The sequence below is a fragment of the Amphiura filiformis genome, chromosome 1 (genome assembly GCF_039555335.1).
Source record: "Amphiura filiformis chromosome 1, Afil_fr2py, whole genome shotgun sequence".
Taxonomy (NCBI): Eukaryota; Metazoa; Echinodermata; class Ophiuroidea; order Amphilepidida; family Amphiuridae; genus Amphiura; species Amphiura filiformis.
The window spans coordinates 60,891,388-60,914,232 of record NC_092628.1 but is presented as its reverse complement, the minus strand read 5'-3'; the positions used below and the strand labels follow the sequence as shown (position 1 = coordinate 60,914,232).

Here is a 22,845-nt window from a genome sequence, read left to right as displayed (position 1 = left end):
CTGTTTGAATGGCCAGGTAACCAGGCGAGATCTAGGGATCCTGGAATATACCACAAACGGGCAAAAAAAATCGTATCTGAGACAACCAGAATTGGTTACACTATTTGAGTCCATGCAGTGTTGCATGTGTACCCTACATGTAGTCCTATTTGTTCAACCTATGGAAGAATCCAATTTCACGCATTCCTACATGTACTCCTCAATGGCAGCCATAGCCGCGACGGGGACCCAGCTATCTCACCTAAAATGTGAAATGATGCAGCCTTGAAGGGTATTTTAAACTGCATCACCCATGTTACAAGTAGACAAAAGAATGAAAAGAAAGAATCTAACATCGAATTTTAAGCGGGTTTAATCCACCCAATTGGGCACTCACAGCACCTGTTTGGTGCATGCGGGGAACCAAATATGGCCGACCAAATCCTGACCATGACTTGGCTCGTTGGATTCGTCTCTCATTTTTGTCCACACTTGCCCATTTCTCACCTGTTGTCAAAGGGGACACCATCTCAAATCCTATTGGTTTGCACAGACCTTTCAGTTCCAGTCAATTTTCTCTGCATAGAAAATACTAATTTGTCTGTTCTTTTGTAATTATTTGAAGTGGATTCCCATAATCAAAAGTAAATCTTTTGGAATTGTTTTACAAACAAATATTTTAATATTTATTTAAAGACATGCTTTGTGAGCAACAGTAAGCTAATTCCCCTTCATGGCAAAGTGTGCGAGATGGAACAGCAAAAATCATCCAATATGATGAAGTGATCTATCACAAGTGACGTCATGCCGAATACTGTGCACACATTTAGTATTCTTTGTTTGGAAAGAAAAAAAAGCAAGGTACACCAAGTTGACGTCTGAAAACAAGTAAAATACAGACTAGACGGGGTGGGTGGAGGTTCCAAGGCCCACAGAAGCGTTAAACCTGCAAAAACAACAATTACATGTACATACCCCTACCCTATGTTAGCAGAAACAAGTTTCTCTTCAGATGTGACTACATGTATCATACCTGAGGGGCAGTATATGATGCAAAAACAACAAATTTAGCACCACATACATGGGTGTCCCATTAAAAGCTGCAAATGTGGAGACATTTAAAAAAATGTGTTTTTAACAATTATTCAGTGTAAAGGTAATGTAAATTCCATGTAAAAGCCACATCTTTCAGAGCTTTGTTGAAAACCAGGGCTTACTTGATAAAAAAAAGGTTTTGAAGATATGAACTTGGATGTAAACATGATTGCAAGAGAACTTCAAGTTGCACTGCACTGGTTGATTTAACATGCACAATGCTCACTCAATGGAGAGTTCTTGGAGAGTTACATCCGGTTTTTTTGTGTTTCAATTTTCTCAAAAATCAAATGCTCTTTATAAATTTCTGGGAATGTCACAAATGACAAAAAGGTTTGTGGTTCTTGAGTTATGTAGTTAAAAAAGTAAAAAAGTGAAAGTTCTCTATATTGAGCAACTACTTAATTATAACTAACAGCAAAATTTTGATGTCATTCCTGAAATTCTTAGAAAATGTCCTATAGATATATCACTTTTGATACAAAAAGGAATTATAGCTAACAGATACAGCTTTCACATATGAAAATACCAAATGATTATTGAAAACACCTTTTAAAAATATCACCACACAATCAAAGTCAAAATCAGGCTGCTTCAGGCACTCATATTCCCCAAAGCAACCTATGGATCCTGAAGAAGGCAGACACCAAAAAGATCTCAACCTTTGAACTGTGGTGCTACCGTCGCATATTGTGTGTCACTTGGCAAGACAAACACACCAATGAATGGGTCCTTGCCCAGATTGATCCAAAAGAAAGACTCCTGACAACAGTGAGAAAACACAAGCTACAGTACTTTGGTCATGTAGCAAGAGGCAGTGCAGGAAATCTTGCTAGAACCTTGTTGCAAGGTAAAACACAAGGCAACCGAGGCAGAGGACGTCCACGTACATCATGGGAATCAAACATCAAATCCTGGACGGGAATGACCACTGCGTCCCAATCTCCACAAGACAGATGCAAACGGAGGTTCATCACAAGACTGGCTGCAACCCACCCCCATGATGAGGATGGTACCTGAGGTGAGGTGAGGTGAGTTCACCACATATGTTGGAAACACACTTTTTATGGGACACCCTGTACATCATAACATGTACAATACGTACAAGTATTCTAGACATATATCTCATACAAAATTCCATGAAGAAAGTAACACTCATCAATTAAAGAGATCTACATGCAGATTAAAGGTGTTATCAATTAATGTCATATGGGTCGTATTATCCTCGACATGACCCTAAATCCGACGTGTCAAAATAAACTGTCCCTTTTCGACACTTTACAACACATATCAAAGAGCAAAAAATAGAAATTTCCATGCTATTTTGTCCAAATAAGCTTACCATACGATCATGTTTTCATTGGAAAGTCGCAAATTACCTCCCGAAGTTGACCCGAACCCGTAAGTAGAAAGAACTAGGAAGTATGTTTAGACCGGAAGTCAGCGATCATAACTCGTATCGGCTTGATTTTAAGCTTATCTATTGACTTTTGTCAGCATTTTTTAGATCTCATTACGAGTGTCGAAATGTGTCGATTGTCGTATATTTTTCCCCGACGAAGTGTTGAATTAGAAATCATGTGTCGATAACACCTATAATGCAGATAAATTTGTTCTGTGCATTTTGATTCTTGATTTGTTTTTACATGCATTACTACATGTAGGTATTTTAAGGTGAAATTCAAAAACGACAAATTTAGCCATTCACTCCTTCAAAGCGCTTCCCTGCCATCTTTGAAAAAGAGTTATTATGATACAACCATATTAAGCATTACACTGTGCACAGTGTCATCGACCCTATATCTTCATGGCAGGAATAGCCATGGTAGGTTAAATCCACAGCCACGATTAGCCATTTGGTTCAAACCTTTAAAGCTCTTTAGAACTAATAATTAGTCGAGGGACATAACTAAGGCTACTCACAATACCGGGTAATTGATCTTGGTTGTGCGTGAATAAGCTTGTATACCCCATTGAGGTCAATGGTCATCGACTTTTATACTGCCTACAGTGAGTGCAGCTGTACTACACGCTGTAGTCTATACAGGGTATTACAGGACCAACGCAATATAAAATGGTCAGATTTTGAGTTCAAAGCGCACGGCCAATTTTCAAAGCGCATTCTAGCGACTATCATATCTGTTCAACACATATTTTCAGGTGTATGGGACCACATCTGGTTTCTTGAGAAAAATTCATTTGCGGGAGATATTCATCAATTTCTAACCCAGTATTCAAGATTTTCGTCTGATATCAAAATCGTGCATAGCAATTCACGTGTATCGATCCCGTGTATTCATTTTAGTGTCCCTGCTCCACCAAATAATTATTAGCCAGGCGGTGTCAGTGTGCTGTGTTCACTAAGTGTATTTGAAGCAGGGATGGAGTTGCTGTTATTATGGTCATTTAAACTTTGTTCATTAACATGATAGTTGTTCAAATGTGCAGAACAAATAATTGTGAATATAGTGTGTCTCATCTCAAGTTGAGAGTAATGCCATTTTGGCTTTTGCTGTGGAATCAGTATACAGACTTTTGCTGTTGGAATCAGTATACAGACAAATCATCCTCTATGCCTGTGTGTATGGGATTAAGTTAGTACACTCAATTCGAATCTGCCAAGTGTGCTGCAAACCCAACTTGGCATTATTTTCAACTTCAGACGAGACACACTAGAACTCCCCACAGTAGGGCCTCACTGACCTCTCCAATTTGTTGTGGTGTTATTCCAAGGTTGGTGGGAACACACATTGTAGAGTAAAATGCACATACATGTACGAAATTTTGGAATAATGACCCATACATGATATTTAAAGAAGTACAATACCAGTTCTTAAAAAAAATGTTGTTTCAGGCCAGAGTAAAGGAAGACACATCTAACTGATTTTTTTTTTACTCCGAACAGATTTTTTTCCAAGTTGTCATAAAAAAATTGGGGTAAAAAAGTGAATTTTTGTGATTTTTTCAAAAAATGTATAGTTTTATATACTTTGGACATACAATTAAAAAATAATGATGCTCGAAAAGGTCCATGTTCTCTCCCATTACTCTGGCCTTAAATGATTTTGAATGATGTAAAGGTGACCTTTACTTCACTAAATGATTACATTAATACAATTTTGACATTCAGAAACTCAATCAATTATTTTAATACAATAATTAATTATTTTAATTATTTCATTAATTAAATTAAAAATTAATTATTATTAATTATTTTAATTATTGTTAAGACAATTCTAAATATATACAAATTTAATACTAAATTGCTAAATTTTAATACTTAAAGTTCATGTACATGTACAGGTAGTCCACATCATCATGGTTTGAAAAATCATTGGACTAGTCCTAGGGATTACGTGAACATTTGAAATTATAAGACCTGTACATGATAACTGAGATATATACATTTACAAATTAAACTTAAAAAGAGAGTTCTTAAAAATACAATGCTATTTTTTTAAAGCAGTAAAACAGCAAAGTCTGCATCTTCTCATTAATGAATTTGATAATACTAAATTACATACACTGCAAATAATAAAAAAAGAGGAAAATATGTACAAATTTAAATGATTACTTTGTAACTGATGTTATTATACAACTACATGTACAACCAATTTCCAAATTATGCACAACACCTACATATATGCTACCTGTACTGCTAGTGAGGGCAATGGACCCAATTGACCACCTGCATTTTTTCCTTCCAGATCATGCAATAATATTCTTGGCACTTTGGCAGCATTTGTTTTTATTTGAGTAAAATTTATAAATGAAACTATGTGTAGTAAATAGTAATACTAATAGTATGTTCACAGTATTGTAGCAGCATTAAGGTGGTATACGTACTACACCCCTTGTTAAATTTTGTGACTAAATTTGCAATTTTCTCACAAAATAACTACACACTGGTAACAAAAGTTATGTATATTAGGCTAAAAAAATGTTTGATTGCCCTCAGAGACCGACCCAAAAAATCAGAAATCTTGGGTCGTTTTTTTTTTCAATCACCTTTTCAGAAGACACCTTGAATTTTGACAGTATCAAGGACATTTTATATTTGTTATTCACTCATTTCATTTATTAAATGCATATGTGATTAAAAATAAGAAGTATTTCCATTTAAAAATTCTGTCCAAAAATTCTGTCTAAATGTAAAATGATCAAGAATACTAGCCTTTTCAAGATGGAGGAAGAGCCCATCGATCTACCGACCCTCCAAATTTTTGGAAGGGCAACCAAACAATTTATTTTTTTGGCCTTATAGGGGCAAGGAATCCAATTACTTCACTGAAATTTCAGTGATTCAAGACAAGTGGTGCATTATATGTTAAGAAATGAGGTACATTCTAGCGATACCTCTTTTCGTATTATAAATAACGTACCGCTTGTCTTGACTGGATTCCTTGCCCCTGCCTGTAATATACCAAGGTCAAAATTTTGGTGTGTATCTGAGAATCGATTCTCGTAAACAGATTTGCGTAAATCAAAGTTGATTCTCTCAAACGTTTGTAGTTTACACAGAAGTTTATTTGCGAGAATCAAATGATTCCCGCAAATTTATTCTGCAAGAATCAAGATTGGTTTTCGCACTGTGATTCTGACCCAGATATACATAACTTTTGTTACCAGTGTATTATTATTTTTGGGGGAAAAATGCAAAAACGGTCACAAATTTATCAAGCGGTGTAGTACCACCTTAAATGAAGTAAGGTTGCGTCTATCATGATATAAACTGTTAAGCATAACAGTGTGATCTGAATCCAGCATTCCCATCTACAAACATGTTCTGTCATATCATGTACTATGCACTCTGTAATAAGGTATTACATTATAACCAGGAACCAATCAAATGAAGTACCTTTACGCTAGTCTCTACAGCAGCCAGTTTGGTTCCGCTGCCAATTTAATGATATTAAACAAACATGTTTTTTGATTGGCTAACACTTTTCCCATGATGTCATCCAGCTGATTATTCAGCCAAGAGTTCAACCCACTGGCAATCAAGGTCCCAGATGCATAACATACATTCATAGATACATAACATACATAGACTTTACATTCAGAAACAGCGGTATATGTGGTCATTGGCAGATTGTTTGTGTGGAGGAAGCGTAACCAAACTGGCTGCGGAGGAGACTACCTATACGGTACCGTACGCTGAAGCACACATCTTATCTAAACAAAACACAGTAACATATCATATACATTACATACATCAATGCCTTTGCAGTCAGTGTTTTAGTATAATCCCATATGCTGGTTCATTTGCCTCTTTGCTATTCCCCTTTTTTACCCTGACATCAGTAAATCTTTGGAAATTTGATAATCAGTTTGGTCTTTACATTACAAGTAAAAATGCAGTATTTCCATGCAAATAACAAGCCAGATACTGCCTTTTTACCAAGATGTTTTTGATCAGTATCTACTGGTTATTGACAAAGCATATGGCTCTGGTTTTTTTAACATGTATCAAAAGGCTAAATGACACTTTGGGAGACCCCAGCAGAAACACATGAATTATTTGCGGATAACTTTTTATATTTTTATGTAGTGTAGACCTAGGCTAATCTCCCATAACTTAACCAAATTTGTCCCACTTTTCTTTCTTTACTTGTGACAAGACCAAATGTCCAATTGTTAACGGAAATTTGTCAACCTAACAAAAGTGACTAATTTGTTTTGTTTACAAAATAAAACCAGATCAGCTCTGAGTATTCTGTTCAATATTTTATGAACACATGTTAGTACAAGATCCATGAAATCCAAGATTTACCTAAATAATTTCTAACATGAAAAATTTTGAGCACTTGAAAATTATGTTTCGGACGTTACATTTTCCGTTAACAATCTTGCTCTATTTTTAACATGGTCTAAGTGATTGTTTTATCAAGTAAAACATACACAAATACTTTAAATGTTTGCCTCAGGGCAATATAAATAATTGCAAGTGCAAATTTTGTATCGGTTGAATGTTTTCAAATTATGGTGAAGCATTACTTAAATGGGTCTCATTTTCCGTTAACAGTTTTGTAACATCCGAAAGAATACATATTGTCTTATAATTATGTGAAGAACAATACTAGCTTTGAATTTTCATTATTAAGTTGAAGTAGACATGACAACAAGTATCTAAATGAAAAATGATTTCACTTCCTCTTGACTTTATGTAAAATGTTGGCCACACAACATTTCCGTTAACAATGGTAACATCCGAATCAAATGTAACATCCGAGACAGAAAGAGTGACATTTTGTTGAAGAAATTTAATTAGAGGGGAAATAAAAAGGTCAAATGGATTGGAAATCATGGGAAGGCCATATTAGAAATATTTTTTACCATACCCAGGTTTGTTCTTTGAGTGTGCAAACCGTTAACATGTCAAGTTTGTTTCGGATGTTACAAGGCAAAATGTTAACGGAAAGTGAGGCCAATAACAGGGCATTGTAAGAAGATTTTAGAATATACACTTAAATGAATGTGAATTTCTAGTAAATATGGTGTACATCCTCATTTTCCTAATATTGCTGACTCCATTTCGCCTTTGTAAACCTTGCTAGTGGAAAAAATTACAAGTTGTTAGCTCTACAATATCTATTGTCTCTATGCATAACACGTAAGATAAAAAGCAACATAATTAATTTGGTTCACTCCTTTCAAATTAATTTCATTACTGACATATACACATGTCCTAAGAAATTTATTTTAAATTTGAAAAGCAACTTACACTGAATATTTCTCCATTACACTAGCAAAATACTTTGATTTAAAATGTGTTTCGGATGTTACCCATTTTTGTTAACAAGTCCAAAATGAAGTTGTAATTTCAATAAACTTTATAATATTTTAGCATTAGATGATATCTAAAACTTATTGAAAATAATTAAGTAGCAATTTCATCATAATCATTTATTTCAAAATTGAAAAAAGCTGCATTTTCATAAAAAAGTGATAATTTTAACATAAAACATATAAGTATGTACATGTGTTCGAATAACTATGCACATATACCTGAGAAATACTTACTATGCTTCATACAGCTTCATTATGTCCGATAAAACAATAAATTATCAATGGAAACAAATTAACCACTAAGAAAAATACTCATTACAACAGAACAAGTTTCATGGGAATTATTTATTAACACAGACTTATGAGCTGTTTTAATACAATCAGTTTTTGCATATTTTAAATGTGTGCAAATGATAAATGATTGTGCCTTGCATTAAAAAATTTCTGAGTGTCCATCATGGCAACATACCTGTATATATGCAATGATCTCATGTTTGTTAATTCAACTTCCAACCATCAAACTTTGTAAAAGTGTTAACGTCATGTAACATCCGAATCACTGCCTTTAATTATACACATATTTGTACATATTTTGAATCATTTGAATAATTTCAACAGGTTTTTGATTCAAAGTGATTGATATTATGCTAAAATAATGAAATGTCCCAAATGTTTCCCTCAATAAGTTCAATTAGATTGCAATTGCATGTTATTGTTAACGTAATGTAACATCCGAAACACTCTTAAGTTGGGAAGACGTAAAAGAAAGCCTGATTACGATTGTAAGAAAGGTGTAGCCCTTTGTATTATTAACTTAATGCTTCAGGGAGCTAATTAATTTGGTTTATTATGATTTCCAGTGCACATTTACAATAAGGATGTGGGTAACAATGTATATGAATAAATGCCATATCAGTACATGTATATACATACATCTAAATTAAACAATTTCTTCAGTACGATGAAAATATCATTTAATGATGATTAGATTTTCAAGTGATAGGTTTAATCATCTGACAGTGATTATCATTTACATTTTTGAACTAATATGTGCTTAGAAATAGGGCCAGATACCTGCAAATAATGCATGTTAACAAAATAATGTAACATCCGAAACCCACGAGTATCTAGAGTTACATTTTTACTATATAGGCATTATCAAACTTATTTTGATATGTCAGTACTTGGTTATCATTACCTTATTCACATATGGATTAGCAATGTATGTGGATGTAATTAATCACATTTAGAGCATATTTTTGACCACCAAACCTGCTATTTTGCCCATTTTTCAGTTTGATACGCCTGAAAAGTTACCTAAAAGTGATCGCAGAATGGCCATATTTGGTCAATAGTAACTTGGACTCATTATTTTCCTATGACAACTAATTTGGTAACTAATGGGCATTACAGTAAGCAATATCTAGCTTTGGCAACAAGTTGCTTTTTTATGAAAAAATCTCATTTGGCCAAAGGGTCTACAAAGTTTACAGACCAAATGAACAGAATTAAGCTCCAAGTTTTGTATTTTCATAAAATTCAAGTCATCTGCTTTGAGAAACGACATATTTTAAGTGTCTTCTGTCAATTTCATTTTTACCCTCTCAGTTCACACTTTTGATACATGTTAAAAAAACCAGAGCCATATGCTGCAATGGGAAGGCAGATAGATATGCTGCTACATTGTATGTTTATTGAAGTGGGCAAAAAAGTTCTAGAGTCTAGTGTAAGGACCATCATCTTGAACATATTTGATCACACTTTCAATTATGGTTCGATTTAGAGTGGTTTTACATGTACATGCAAGATGCATGTATGTAACATTGGTTCTGAGCATGTTAAAATTTTGCATGTGCATGCAAATTTTTGTGATATTCAGCCCATATTCAAGGAAAAACTGCAGTGGTGCACAGAACTTTTTTTCTTAATCGACCCCGTCTTCAATAACTAATTCTAAACATAAAGCCACATACCTTGAGCTGAATTATGATCAGTACAAAACTGTTGCCTGCTTACACGATTTTTTCACTCCATACATACATTGTAGTACATGTAGATGACTAGCCTAGCTATTCCACTAGGCTTGAACCTGTACATCGAACAGCACATCACCTGAACTGCTCAAAAAAGTACTGAGCAAATCAATAAACTTGCTGAAAATGCAGCATTTAATACTGCAAGTTTTGACACCTCATTTGTTACTCTACGCCCCTCATTTGAGAAAATTTACATTTCAATAATAAAGGGTCAGATTTCAAAATTGCGTCTAGTCAATTCAAAGTCTCGTACAATAATGCAATTTGCTCTAAGTTTTTAATTCATGACAACTTTTTCCTTTTTTTTTCCAAGTGTAATACTTTTTTGAGCAGTTGAGATCATAATCAGTACATCATTTTACTAATTTTATCTGTACAATGGGTTTTAACTCATTGGTGCATTGCCAACCGTCAATTCTCTTTCATGCTTTGTGATAACTTTTGTGAAACAAATGTTGTACTTCAGCAATTATTCAATATAGCTGATAACACACCTGTGGCAGTCCCAAGATCAAGCACCTGTCCTTGATGTGATGGTTCACTAACTATAACCTGCACCTGTCCTTGTTGTGATGGCTCACTAACTATAACCTGCACCTGTTGCTGCTCCTGCAACTGTACCTGTTCTTCCACTTCCTGAGAGGTGTTCAGGTTAACCTCTACTATAGTTTCTTCTTCTTTGACTACCACTAATGCAGTTTCTTCTGCAGCTGCCTGTAGAGTGTTAAGGTTAGATGCTAATACTGCAGCTTCTTGTTGGCTGTTGATGTCAGCTCCTAATGCACTTTGTTGTACAACTTCCTGTGGGATGTTGGGGTCACCCTCCAATGCAGTTTCTCCAGCAGCTGCGATGTCACCTCCAGCAATGCCTGTAATACCTTCTTGGACTATTATTGTCACAATTTGCTGATGCTCGTCTTCCTGGATTTTGATCAGATTTTTAGGTAAATGTTCTGGATCATCAGAAATGACCTCTTTTTGAGGTTGGGCTGCAGTTGGAAGAGGTACAGTAGTTGGAAGAGATACAGGTGGAAGAGATGGTCTGTGGACAGGTTTTGGTTTTCTTGCTGCAGGTGTCTTTACGGGTTTAACAAGTCCTTTGCCACATTTATCTTCGTGCAATTTGTAGCCAGACTGTTGCGTAAAGCCTCTGTTACAATATTTACAAATCCATGGACGGTCTCCTGTGTGTACGCGAATGTGGCAGGTGAGATTGTACTTCTGGATGAAGGTTTTGGCACAGACATGGCACCTGGGTTACAGAAAAAAGAAAAAAGATAGTCAAGATTTAAAACATGTAAAGCATCTTGAATACATGAGTTGATTTAATTATGCATCATTACCTACAGATATGATGAATAGATGAAGATTTACATTAGAGATGAAACCTAATACTCAAGTGACTGTGTTGTCTCAGTAGTTACATTACATGCATTATTTTTCCACCAAGTACATACTAAAGAGGCACATGATTTTCATACTTTCAGCATTACAAGGCTCAATTTATGCCGCACAAATTATGCTGACAGAATCAGTAGATTTGATGATAATCCTGTCAGTAACAGTCACATTTACAGCAAGCCTTTTTTTACCAACTTCCAAGGTTATGAACTACAGGTTCTCTGAACATACGTACATGGGAGGGAGTTGCTTGATCTCACTGGTCATCAACAGTCAATCACTATCAATCAGCAAATGAGTGTAAAATCAAAGTGATTAGACCCAAAGTGACAGACTCTGCTATGTTTGCATGTCATTCATGGAGGGCAACATTTTGCACCCCTGGAATATTTTGCCATGCTCCTGGCAAACTTCAGTTATTTAAAGTATGTGCATATGGTTGCGTTCTGCTTATAGTACATTTTGCCGATAACGTGCCGTAAGCACCACATGCAAGCACATTTAATGCCAAAATAAAATGCCAATAAATGCTGGAGAAAATGCTATTTTGGTCCCTGGTTTTGATCTCTATGTGTGACAAACCAAAATATTGGATTAACCATATGGTGTCTGTCATGCATGGGGCAATTACATGTATGAGCAGGGTGTTAGCTAGCCACCTGTCATTTTAGGCAGACAGTTTACTCCTGGGACAGCCAAATTTAATGTCTTTATTGAAAAATAAATGCTTGAATAAGTTCTGTTAACCTAACCAAGACCTGAAAACCTAATCAAGGCCATAGCAATGACTATTCGAACTGACTGAATGCCTAGAAGAGGCAGAGGTCTGATTTTTGTTTTCAGAATCAAATTTTGGACAGGAAGTTTTGTTGAAAATGATGGGTACTTGTCAAATCATAGCTAGCTAAGACCCTATGAGTCCATTCTCTTTGGATCTCATCTTTTTGGCCTAAATAAAGTAATATTTTAAAGAGATCAGTTTGCCATTATGAATGTTCAGCAACAGATTCTTTTCAAGTGACTGATCTTCATAACATCAGCCTGTACAAATATAAAGCAAATACATGTAGTGTAATGACTTACTGATAAGGTTTCTCTCCGGTGTGCAACTTTTCATGATTCTTCAGTGTTGTTCTCTGCTTGAAGGCACGATCACAATGTTCACACTGGTAAGGTCTCTCACCTGTATGTCGTCTCATATGGGTGCGTAGACTGGAGCTTTTTGTTGCCGTATAGTTACACAGCTTGCAGGCGTAATCAAACTCTTTATGTATCTCTCTGATATGCTTTTCAAGATGCCATGAATTCTTCACTTTCTCACCACAATGCTTGCAGAACACATTGTCTTCATCCGTATCTGGTGCACACACTGAAAAGATATGCCTTTTAAGTGCTCGTTCATTTTCACATATCTTCTTGCAGTGCGGACAGGTGGGCAAGTCCCGTTTGGTGTGTTTCATTCGGAGATGCAGGTCTCGGTAGTATGAGGTAGTATATTTCTTATCGCAATGAGGGCATTCATACATGATTCTTTCGGTGTGTGATTGCTCGTGGTATTGGAGGTGGCTCTTCTGCACAAAAATCTTGGCGCAGTGCTTGCACTGAAACTGGACTTCCTGGGTGTGAATGCGCTGATGTACTTTCAAATTTCCAGCAGTGGAGAACATCTTTAGACAGACAGGGCATTGGACAGCATCTTCACGAGTGTGTGTCTTGACATGACGTTCCAGAGAGCGCTTGTTGCGATAGGTTTTGTTACATATATGACATTTCAATGACGCCTTCCCTTGATGGACGCGCTGGTGCTCATAATACTTATTCATGTAAAAGAAAGATTCAGGACATTCTTTACATTGGTAAGGGTTTTGACCTTGGTGACGTTTCTCATGGAAATCTAAATATAGTTGACTTTTGCATGCTTTGTTACAGTACCTGCAATGGAATATGTCACTCATATCAATTTTCCCAGTAATCTTATGCAACTTCTCATGACGAAGTAGTGTTTTTCTCGATCGGAAGATTTTACCGCATACAGAACAAACATGAGGAGATACACCAGTATGACGTATCACATGATCACTCATTCTACTTCGATGCACCATTTGCCCGCAATAAGTACACACTGTTTTTCGTTGATTTTCATCTGACCTACAATGTCTTCTCATATGGCTCTTCAAAAGCTTCAGGTTAGCATATGCTTTACCACAATGTTTACAATTATGAGGACCTAAACAAATGCTCTCATGTTTCTTGTAGTAGGCCTCAATTACCCAACCTGTACCGCAATGTTTACACGCAAACTGTGGTTCAGCTGGCTTCAGACGCTTGGAGCCTGTGATGTGTCTCTGTTCATGTCTGGTCAACCACATCTGGGTTCTGTATTGAAGACCACAATACTTGCACTTATAGTTGTTATGTCTCAACTTAATATGCATTTTCAATTCTGTGGCACTGGTCAATATCTTGTCACATTTGGAGCACGGAAATGATGACCCTTTGATTTTTGCAGCACTACTTTTCTTTGATTTACTTCTATTTGCACCTCTTTTTGGCTGCTTTTTGGGAGGTTTGGGAGGTGACCACTCTTCATCACTTTCAGTTACTTGTTCTTCAGCAGTATTTGATCTTCGAGGCGATGCTTGCTTCCTTGATCGGCTTCTAGTACTAGGAGACACATCACCCAAAACGGATTTCTCAGTAGAAACATTGTTATCACTTATCTTGCCCTTATTCCTTTGCTTATTGTCTGCAGACTTTTTTGGCCCTCTTGAAGATTTCCTTTGATTATTTGTCTCAGTTTGTTTGCTGTCCTTATTGCTGAATGTTTTATTTTTTGCGCGTGTTTCTATTCTTCGTGAAGTTCGTGTCTGCAATGGAACTACCTGGCTACTTTTCTCCTTTGATTTTGTATTTTCAGCAGAACCTCCACTAATTGCATCTGGCAAACTCAGATCATTTTCTATTCTTTCTTGTTTCATGGTTGCATCATCTTCTGAAGCCTCTCTCTTCACAGTAACTACATCTGCTTGCATGTCAGAATTGTTGAGGTCTTCTGAATTTGGCAGGTCCATTATGAAGATAGCTCACTCGATCAGTAGCAATCTAAAAACAACAAACAAAAAATACAACAAAGAAATAATGAAAATCCAGATGGAAAGGATGAAATCCAGATGGGCCCACCAGCAATCATATAACCTAATCCCCTACTTTGGAAATGGAGATATCATCTGTATAGGTGGAAATCACATATTTTTATGTGAAAATTTTATTTACCTTCGTAACCAAAACAGACAATGTGACAGCAACACTACCTGGACGTTAGACGCAATATTTTTCCCCAAGCCGAAGTGTGTTTTTAGCTCTATTACAATGTAGTCCTGTTAGGCTGTTACAGAAAAAGAGTGCACAAAACATATTTCCAAACAACATATAAATTTTCACATAATCACATTGATAATAAACAATTTTAGATGAATGGGAGAAGAATTTGTCTACCCCGGGCATTGAACTCAGGATGCCCGTTCCTGAGGTGAGAGTGCTAACAGTTACACCAGCTAACCAATGTTACTAAAGGTGTTATCGATTGTCGTATTATCGTCGACATGACCCTAAATCCGACATGTTAAAATAAACTGTCCCTAGCGACACTTTACAATACATATCAAAAAGGAAAAAAAGGAAATTTCCATGATATTTTGTCTGAATAAGCTTACCGTACAAACCTTTTTAATTGGAAAGTCAAAATTGCCTCCCGAAATTGACCCAAATCCGGAAGTAAAACAAACCAGGAAGTATGTTTACACTGGAAATCGGCGATCATAACTCATATATCTGCATGATTTTAAGCTCATCTATGGACTTTTTAACATTTTAAAATCTCATTACGAGTGTCAACATGTGTCGATTGTCTTATTTTTTTCCCCGACGAAGTCTTGAATTAGAAATCATGAGTCGATAACACCTCTAAATGCTACATAGAAGGGTGGTGCGTTTAAACATGGCCTAGCTCCCATCATGTTCAGCATACTCTTGTATTATACATGTACATGAAGGCAGCAATTACTTTATGCAATGTGCATACATGTAGACAAGACAGTTGAATCATGAAATTTGAATAAAATAAACATGCTCTGTGGTTATCTTGTGCCCACCTTGGTCTGGGGCGGACATTTTAAAAATGAATTTAGAAGAGCAGCAATGACATCACTTGCATTACATTCCAGATGTTAAATCTACATCATATGCAAAATTTGAGGAAATTCGAACGAGTCCGTTTTATTTTAGGGCCATTTGTCTATAACTGGTCTTAACATGTAGCCCTATGGAGAGAGTGCCCGTTGAGGGCGCTATAACCCCCATTTTAGGATCAAAAATGTGATTTTAAAAAACGGACTCGTGCAAATTTTCTAAAATTTTCAGAGTATGTACATGTAGTTTGAACATGTAGAAATATAATCAAGTAGTTGCCCTACCTGCTCTTCTCCGAAAAAATAAAAAGTCCTATACCTCAATGATAATGAAACCTAGGTGTGCCTCCCAACATTTTGGTCATCTAAAATTTCATGACCTCCCCCACTATTTTACAAAATATATGACTCCCCTCCCCCGTTATTTAGGACCCACCCCTTCCGAAGAAAATGACAGTCCCCTTGAAGTACTAAAGACTGCACAAAAAGTAACGCAGCTGTTATAAATACCGGTACGCCTATAGCGTCAAAACCAATAATCGTGTTCACAATATTTCAACATAAAAAGAAGGATGATTTATTTACGCACATTTTGATGATACCCCATTCCAATTTTGTTGAATATTAACAACATAGCAGTGTTTTTAAAGAAAAATATACAAATTTTTAAAAGTTACAGCTATTTGTATTGATTTGAAGTCAGCGCGAAGATAAATTAAGGGTTTTACGTGCCTCAATGCTTGCGTAATAACGGGCATAATAACCATTGATCGCTGTAAACGGCAACTTTTTAATTCGGGATTTTTCTTTAAAAGCAGTACCGTACTGCGTTGTTAATATTGACCGACATTTGACAAATGTGGTATCAAAATGCGCGTAAATAAATCATCTTTCTTTCTATGTAGAAATATTGTGGAAACAATTATAAGTTCTGAAGCTATAGGCGTATTTATAACAGCTGCATTACTTTTTGTGCAAACTTTAGTTCATTGGGTGATCCTTGACCACCTGATAACTGCTAATTTATAAAATATAACTTTAAACATACCGGTACCTTTTAATCTGTCGAAAAAGTTTTATTTTGTTCCAAATTTCATGTTTTTTAAAGCTATTTTTGACGTTGAGAGCTTGATGCAAAACCCGTGATACCAGCCCCGAAACTTTTGCGTAGCATGAGCGCATGATGTACGGGTATAACTCCATGCCAAATCAATTAATTTGCTGAAAATCTTGGCAGGTCATCCCCTCAGATTTTGCTGAAAATCTTTTCTATCAGACCTCTATGGGAATAATGAACACATGGAAAAAATTATAGCGCTCAAATCCAAGCGGTTTTTGAGATACAGCTTATCGAAATTTCACCCAGACGCCCCTTTTTGCTCCTGCGAGTCGCATCAATGAATTAGTCACATTTTGGGACACTCATATTATGACTTTAAATAGGAAAAAGATATTAAGCTGACTTTCAACCAAATAAGCAGTCAAGTTAGCTCAATAGTTAAGGCATTCGACTATGGTGCGAGAGGTTGCAGGTTTGAACCCTGGTGGTGCCTATAGTATGCTCTCGTGGAAAATTGAGTTAGCTTAAAATTCCCCTGGACAAGGAACTAACTGCTAATTGTCTCGTTGTAACCCATACGAAACTCAGGAGCTGATCCTGGTTGCGATGGTTATTTGTGAATGTCTAGGGTGTACGTTCTTGAAGCAGCAAATTAAAGTCCCTGATTTGTTGTTAAATGGTTTATGGAATGATGTGGGGCCGTGGTGGTCAGCGACAACCTGTAAAGTGTGCTGAGGCTTGTGGATCAATGTCTAGGCATTGTGCCTGTGCGTAGCGCACTATAAATCACTGCCTTTTTCTTTTTTTATTTTTATAAGCAGAATCTTAAAAAAAACAGTGTAGTTCATCTACTTTTTAAGTTATGGGTCTCCCTAAACCCCTTTTTGTTTTGTCATATTTCACGTGTTCGGTTTCCAGACCCCCTTTGTACAATTTGTAAATTTATAGGTATCAGAGAATGTTTAAACTTAATGTTTATGCCAAATAGCCAATATCTCTCCCCTGAAACAATAACAGACCATTGACAAAGTTTGCTCCGCAGAATGAAATCCTGAAAACACCTGAATTTATCGAAGCCCTACCCCAGAGGGGGTACTCACATGTAAATGGGGTATGGGTATGTACGGCGGTCAAGGGTCCCTTTTTCAAGCTCCCCGGCAGTTCCTTAAGACCCACATTTGGATCATGCTCCAGTTCTTGAGCCTCAAACTCTGGCAATTGTAGCTCTCTTTAGCCAAAATTTGGAAAATTTTGGAATTTTTTAAGCTCCAAAGCCTATAATTTGGCCCAATTTTAGTTCACAAGACCCACCAAAAATGTTGAAATTTCAGTTCATCAAGCCCCTATTTTTTTCCAAAATCAGTACTTAGTTCCCAAAGTTCAAGCGCTCAGCGCATACCCCTACCAAAATTTCAGTTGAGTGCCCCCCCGGAGCCCTACCCTCCTTCCAATACATTAAACCTTGACTCCAAGTGTTAAGCAACTTTTTAACCATGATGCAAAACTAAACCTTGATGCAAAAGTAAAAATTTACTCCTTTAGCGAGGGTAGTAGCCTAAAAGGCAGGATCGCCCCAGTTGTAGTAACTACAAATTTCGAACGTTTGGGGACTTGTTCCATAGTTGCTCGAGATGTCTAGCCAAGAATATGCTCACCGATAGCTTCATATTCTAGGCTAGAGACCGTAGCATTCAAAAAGTAGTCGGATTCGCTGAAGCATGACACTGTGTAAAGCAATGGAAGGTCAGAAGTAAACACAGCCGATCACGACAGGCGATTGCATCAAAAATGTTGCCAAAATTACACTTCAGCAACAGTACGGGAGAAGCGGTGAATTCAACGAGGATACCTCCCTGAATGGGTAACTACTGACTTCCTGAAGCTCACTAAAGATAAAGAATTCTATTATGATAAAGCTCATAAAACTAATGACCCCCTTGATTGGGATAAAGCCAAAACTCTTCGCAATAAAGTCAATAACCTAAGTAAAAGTCTTAAGAAAAATTACTACAACACAGAGATTGAAAATAACTTGCACAATTCTAAGAAATTATGGAAAACCATTAGGAAGGTTATTCCTGGTAAAAATAAGAGTTCAGTAGCTAAAATTAAAGTTAATGATAAAGTCACTACTAATGACAAAGATACTGCTAATGTTTTTAATGATTACTTTACTACTATTGGCTCAAACCTAGCTAGTAAATTTAATTCTCATGATGAAGATGATAATAATATTCAAGTCAATAATTTGTGTGTAAATCATGATTATAATGCTGCCAATAATGATTGTAAATTTAATTTCTATTGCATCTCTGCTGAGTATGTTTTTGATCAAATTTGGAATTTCTCAAATAATAAGTCTCCTGGACTTGATGATATTGATGTCAAATTATTCAAAACTGCCGCTCCTATTATTTGTAAATCACTTGCGTATATATGTAATCTTTCTTTAGCTACTGGTGTTTTTCCTTCTGATTGGAAAAATGCAAAAGTTGTTCCTATTTACAAAAATGGTTGTAAATCTAATGTTGAAAATTATCGTCCAATTTCTGTGCTAAGTATTGTTTCTAAAATAATCGAGCGTGCAGTTCATGATCAAATGTATTCTTATTTGTCTGTAAATAATTTTCTAAACCCATCGCAATCTGGGTTTCGTTTTCAATATTCAACTGCAACAACAGTTATTGATGTTGAAGATTTTATTCTTATGAACATGGATGAGGGAAAGGTAACTGGTGCCATATTTCTTGACCTTAAGAAGGCTTTTGACACTGTCAATCACAGTCTTCTTCTTAATAAGCTCAAGAAATTTGGCATCAGGGACTTTGAACTCAACTGGTTCAAATCCTATCTAAAAAATAGAATGCAGTCAGTAAAAGTAGGTAGTTCCTTATCAGATTTAAAACCAATTAACATTGGAATTCCACAAGGGTCTATATTAGGTCCTTTATTATTTATTATTTTTGTAAATGATCTTCCTGATAGTGTTATATGTAAAACAGTAATGTATGCTGATGATACGTCATTACTTGTTAGCTCATCAGATCCTTTGTGTCTTCAAAACAGCCTCAGTCTTAACATGTGTAAAATTGCTAGTTGGTTTAAAAAGAACCACCTCACTCTGAATATCAGCAAAACAAAATTGATGCTTTTTGGTACCCCACAAAATCTTAGTAAGTACCAAAATATTTCTTTAATTTATGATGATAAGACTATTGAGAGAGTTGACAATTTCAAATATCTTGGTATTATTTTCGATAGTCACATGACTTGGTCACATCATATTGATTCAATTGCTTCCAATGTTTCTAAACGTTGTGGTGTTATTCGTCGTGTTAAATATTATCTTCCAAATTATATTCTCAAAAACTTGCTGATTCTCTTGTCATGCCTCATTTTGATTATTGCAGTCATGTTTGGTCCAACTGCTCTCTTACTCTGTCAAGCAAGTTACAAATTCTCTTGAACAACCTTGCCAGAATTATTCTTTCTGCTGATATCAGAACTAATATTGATTCAATGATGTCTTCTCTCAAGTGGCTCAAACTAGATAATAGGTGGAATAATCATATTCTTATTATGTTATATAAGTGCCTTACTGGTAGAGCTCCTGATTATCTTTGTTCCAAATTTTCATTTACCAAATTCACTCATGATCATAACACAAGAGGTACTTCCTCCAATTCACTTGTTGTTCCTCAATTTAACAATAACTCTGGTAAGAGATTGTTTCAGGTGAGAGCAGCAAATTTGTGGAATAGTTATGTTGATGTTGACACTTCATAATAATTATATTTCCTTGAGCCTAAGTGAATTTAAATCAAGAGCTCTCACAAACCCCACTGTTCATTGATTTTCACTTTTATATAATTTTTCATGATTCTTGTAATTTCTTTATAATGGTTTTGTATGTTTTCTTGTAATATTGTGTAATATTTAATTAAATTACACCCTGTATGTCACAGGGCCTCCAAGAATAACAGTGCTCTTACACTGAAGGAGCTACCCTGTATAAAGAAAGTTGAAATAAATAAACGAGATCGGTCTATTCAGCGATATCGGTGAAATGCAACGATACCAAACGGTGAATACACCGATAGTGCAGTGCATCACCCTTCCAACTGAGCCCACACAAATGCTTTTAATACCACACACTTTTGTCCTTCATTAAATTGTACCTTAGTAGTTATTCTTAAATTTCACCTTTGGAAAAAGAAAAAAATATTTACTGTTTTGTTTTTATGCTGCATGATGAAAAAAAATCATGATTTTCAAGTGTAAAACTTGAGATTAATGATTTTGATTTGGTGGCGAAAATCATTTTGTTTGTCTGCTATATCGTAATTTTCTGACTCCATCTTGGAAAAATGTGGGGTCAAAGGGGTAAAGGTTGCAATGCACTAATGTAAATTAATACATTTTTAGCCTCATAACTCGGATGCAAATGGATAATTATCATGGAAAAAGTTGTCATTAGGAATTGGGTATTCGCCATTTTGCTGATGACCTGCACATGAATATTAAAATGTAGTGCCGCAAATGTGCAGTGGCGATGAAAACAATAAAACAAAATGGAAGTTCACACACCGATTCTGTATAATTTGCAAAAACCAACATGCAAAATGATAAAATAAATATATTTTGTACTGAATTCTGAAATTTTGTAAACTTGTGTTGCCTGAGTCATGATCGCTGGATTCAACGAGGTCGGTGTATCCATCGATCATGTCGATCGTTGAATTCACCGCTTCTCCCGTACTGTAGGTATCCCAGGCAAACCTTAGTTAACACATTTGCTAGTCAGCGAAATTCGCCGAGACCGGGGCCCAAACACAATGCATATTTACATAGAAATTGAATTTTTTTTTTTTTTTTCAAGAATAGGTCGGTGAAGGAAACCTACATGTATGTTTTTTGGGATTTTGATAGCAGTTCCATTAAAAAAAGCTGCTATCGCCATGAGACTAAGATCTAGAAACACCCCTAAATGCCGTTTTTTGGGGAATTTTGCTAGCAGAATCTTTTTGATGAAAGTCAATTTGACAAGATGTAACTTTGTTACAGAAAGTGCTATGATAGACATGTCCACATTGCTTATTATAGAGGGCGACATTTGATCCAAAAAGTTGTGTCCACAGTAGCTCACAGTCAATGGCTTAACTGTGTAATCCCCATAGGGAAATACAAAAATTTGAAATTTGGACACCAGAAACTTGGCGACGTAGTCTAAAAAGTGCTGGTACTTATCCTTGATACAGAAGTCAGCATGCAGTGAAAGTTAGATTTCATAAAATAAAATCGCCTTTGTGTAAAATGGATCATCATGGTAAAAAATGATGCATTAAATGCTTGTTTTGTACAGTAAGTCATTGTAAGGTATTGTCAATGATAGCCGCAGAAAAGTGCAGTTTTTTTAAAAACAGACATTTGCCCATAACTTCGCTAATTCTTGACGGTTGACCCCTCATTTTTTAAGTTAAATAATCACCTTTTTAAACAAAATAATTTCCATGTGAAATATCCTACTTGAAAATTTTGTGAACATGCCTAGGCCTAGCTATGACAAAAATGTTTTCAGTTTTGTCTTTCTTTACTCAAGGGCTTTAATTTGATATGTAAAATGATGCAGTTTGATGGCAAATTTGAATTCACCTGTCCTAGCATACCTACGTACTGGCAACATAATTTAGACTGCCCAAAATAGGAAATACAAGTTGATTCATCGCATGATCGGAATAACTTTTATCCAAATTTCAACATTACCAGAATAATTAACCTCCGATGCAAACAATTGCACCGCTGTCCGACCAACAAACCATAGCAAAGCACTCTAGCTCCACCCCCGCCCTAATACTATACAAGTACCTACAGTTGCCATTTGTCCCCCATTGGACGTCATGGACGTGGACATCAGAATGAGAATGCCATGAAAATTAAAGCTTTAAATTAATCACGTATTTTTAATATAAGGAAGTCATGAAAAGTAATGAAAACTCACCTATCAAGTCACTTTAGCCAAGACCAATCAATCAGTGCACATTGGATGTTTTACAAACTGGTAGAGAGCTCACAAATCGCAGAAAACAACGCTTCCCAACAACGCTTCCCATGCAAGTGATGTGAACTTTTGGTGTCAAGGTCAGAGGTTAGTGTGTAATTACTAAATTTTATACCATTACAGTAATGCTTTCTGTTTTCATTTTTAACGAATACACATGTGAACTATTTCATAAAATGTATGTTTAAAATTTATTTTAAAGGTGAAAAAGGGTTTTCTTGTTGAAAAAAATATAAAAAC

General features: G+C 35.8%; 1 protein-coding gene across 1 annotated transcript; it reads right to left on the bottom strand.

Moving 5' to 3' along the window:
- Positions 1–9,509: 9,509 nt before the first annotated feature.
- Positions 9,510–22,684, bottom strand: LOC140150234 (uncharacterized). Its single transcript, XM_072172241.1, has 3 exons — positions 22,546–22,684; positions 12,384–14,402; positions 9,510–11,151 (listed from the first exon to the last, which is right to left on the bottom strand). Exons 2-3 carry the CDS (start codon positions 14,369–14,371, stop codon positions 10,362–10,364), a joined length of 2,778 nt encoding a protein of 925 aa, XP_072028342.1. The 5' UTR covers positions 14,372–14,402; positions 22,546–22,684; the 3' UTR covers positions 9,510–10,361.
- Positions 22,685–22,845: the final 161 nt, after the last annotated feature.

Coding starts and splice junctions, on each gene's coding strand:
- LOC140150234 (XM_072172241.1), bottom strand. CDS start 14,371: ATGGACCTGCCAAATTCAGAAGACCTCAACAATTCTGACATGCAAGCA. Junction 11,152..12,383: donor ACCGGAGAGAAACCTTATCA/GTAAGTCATTAC, acceptor TCTGTAACCCAG/GTGCCATGTCTGTGCCAAAA.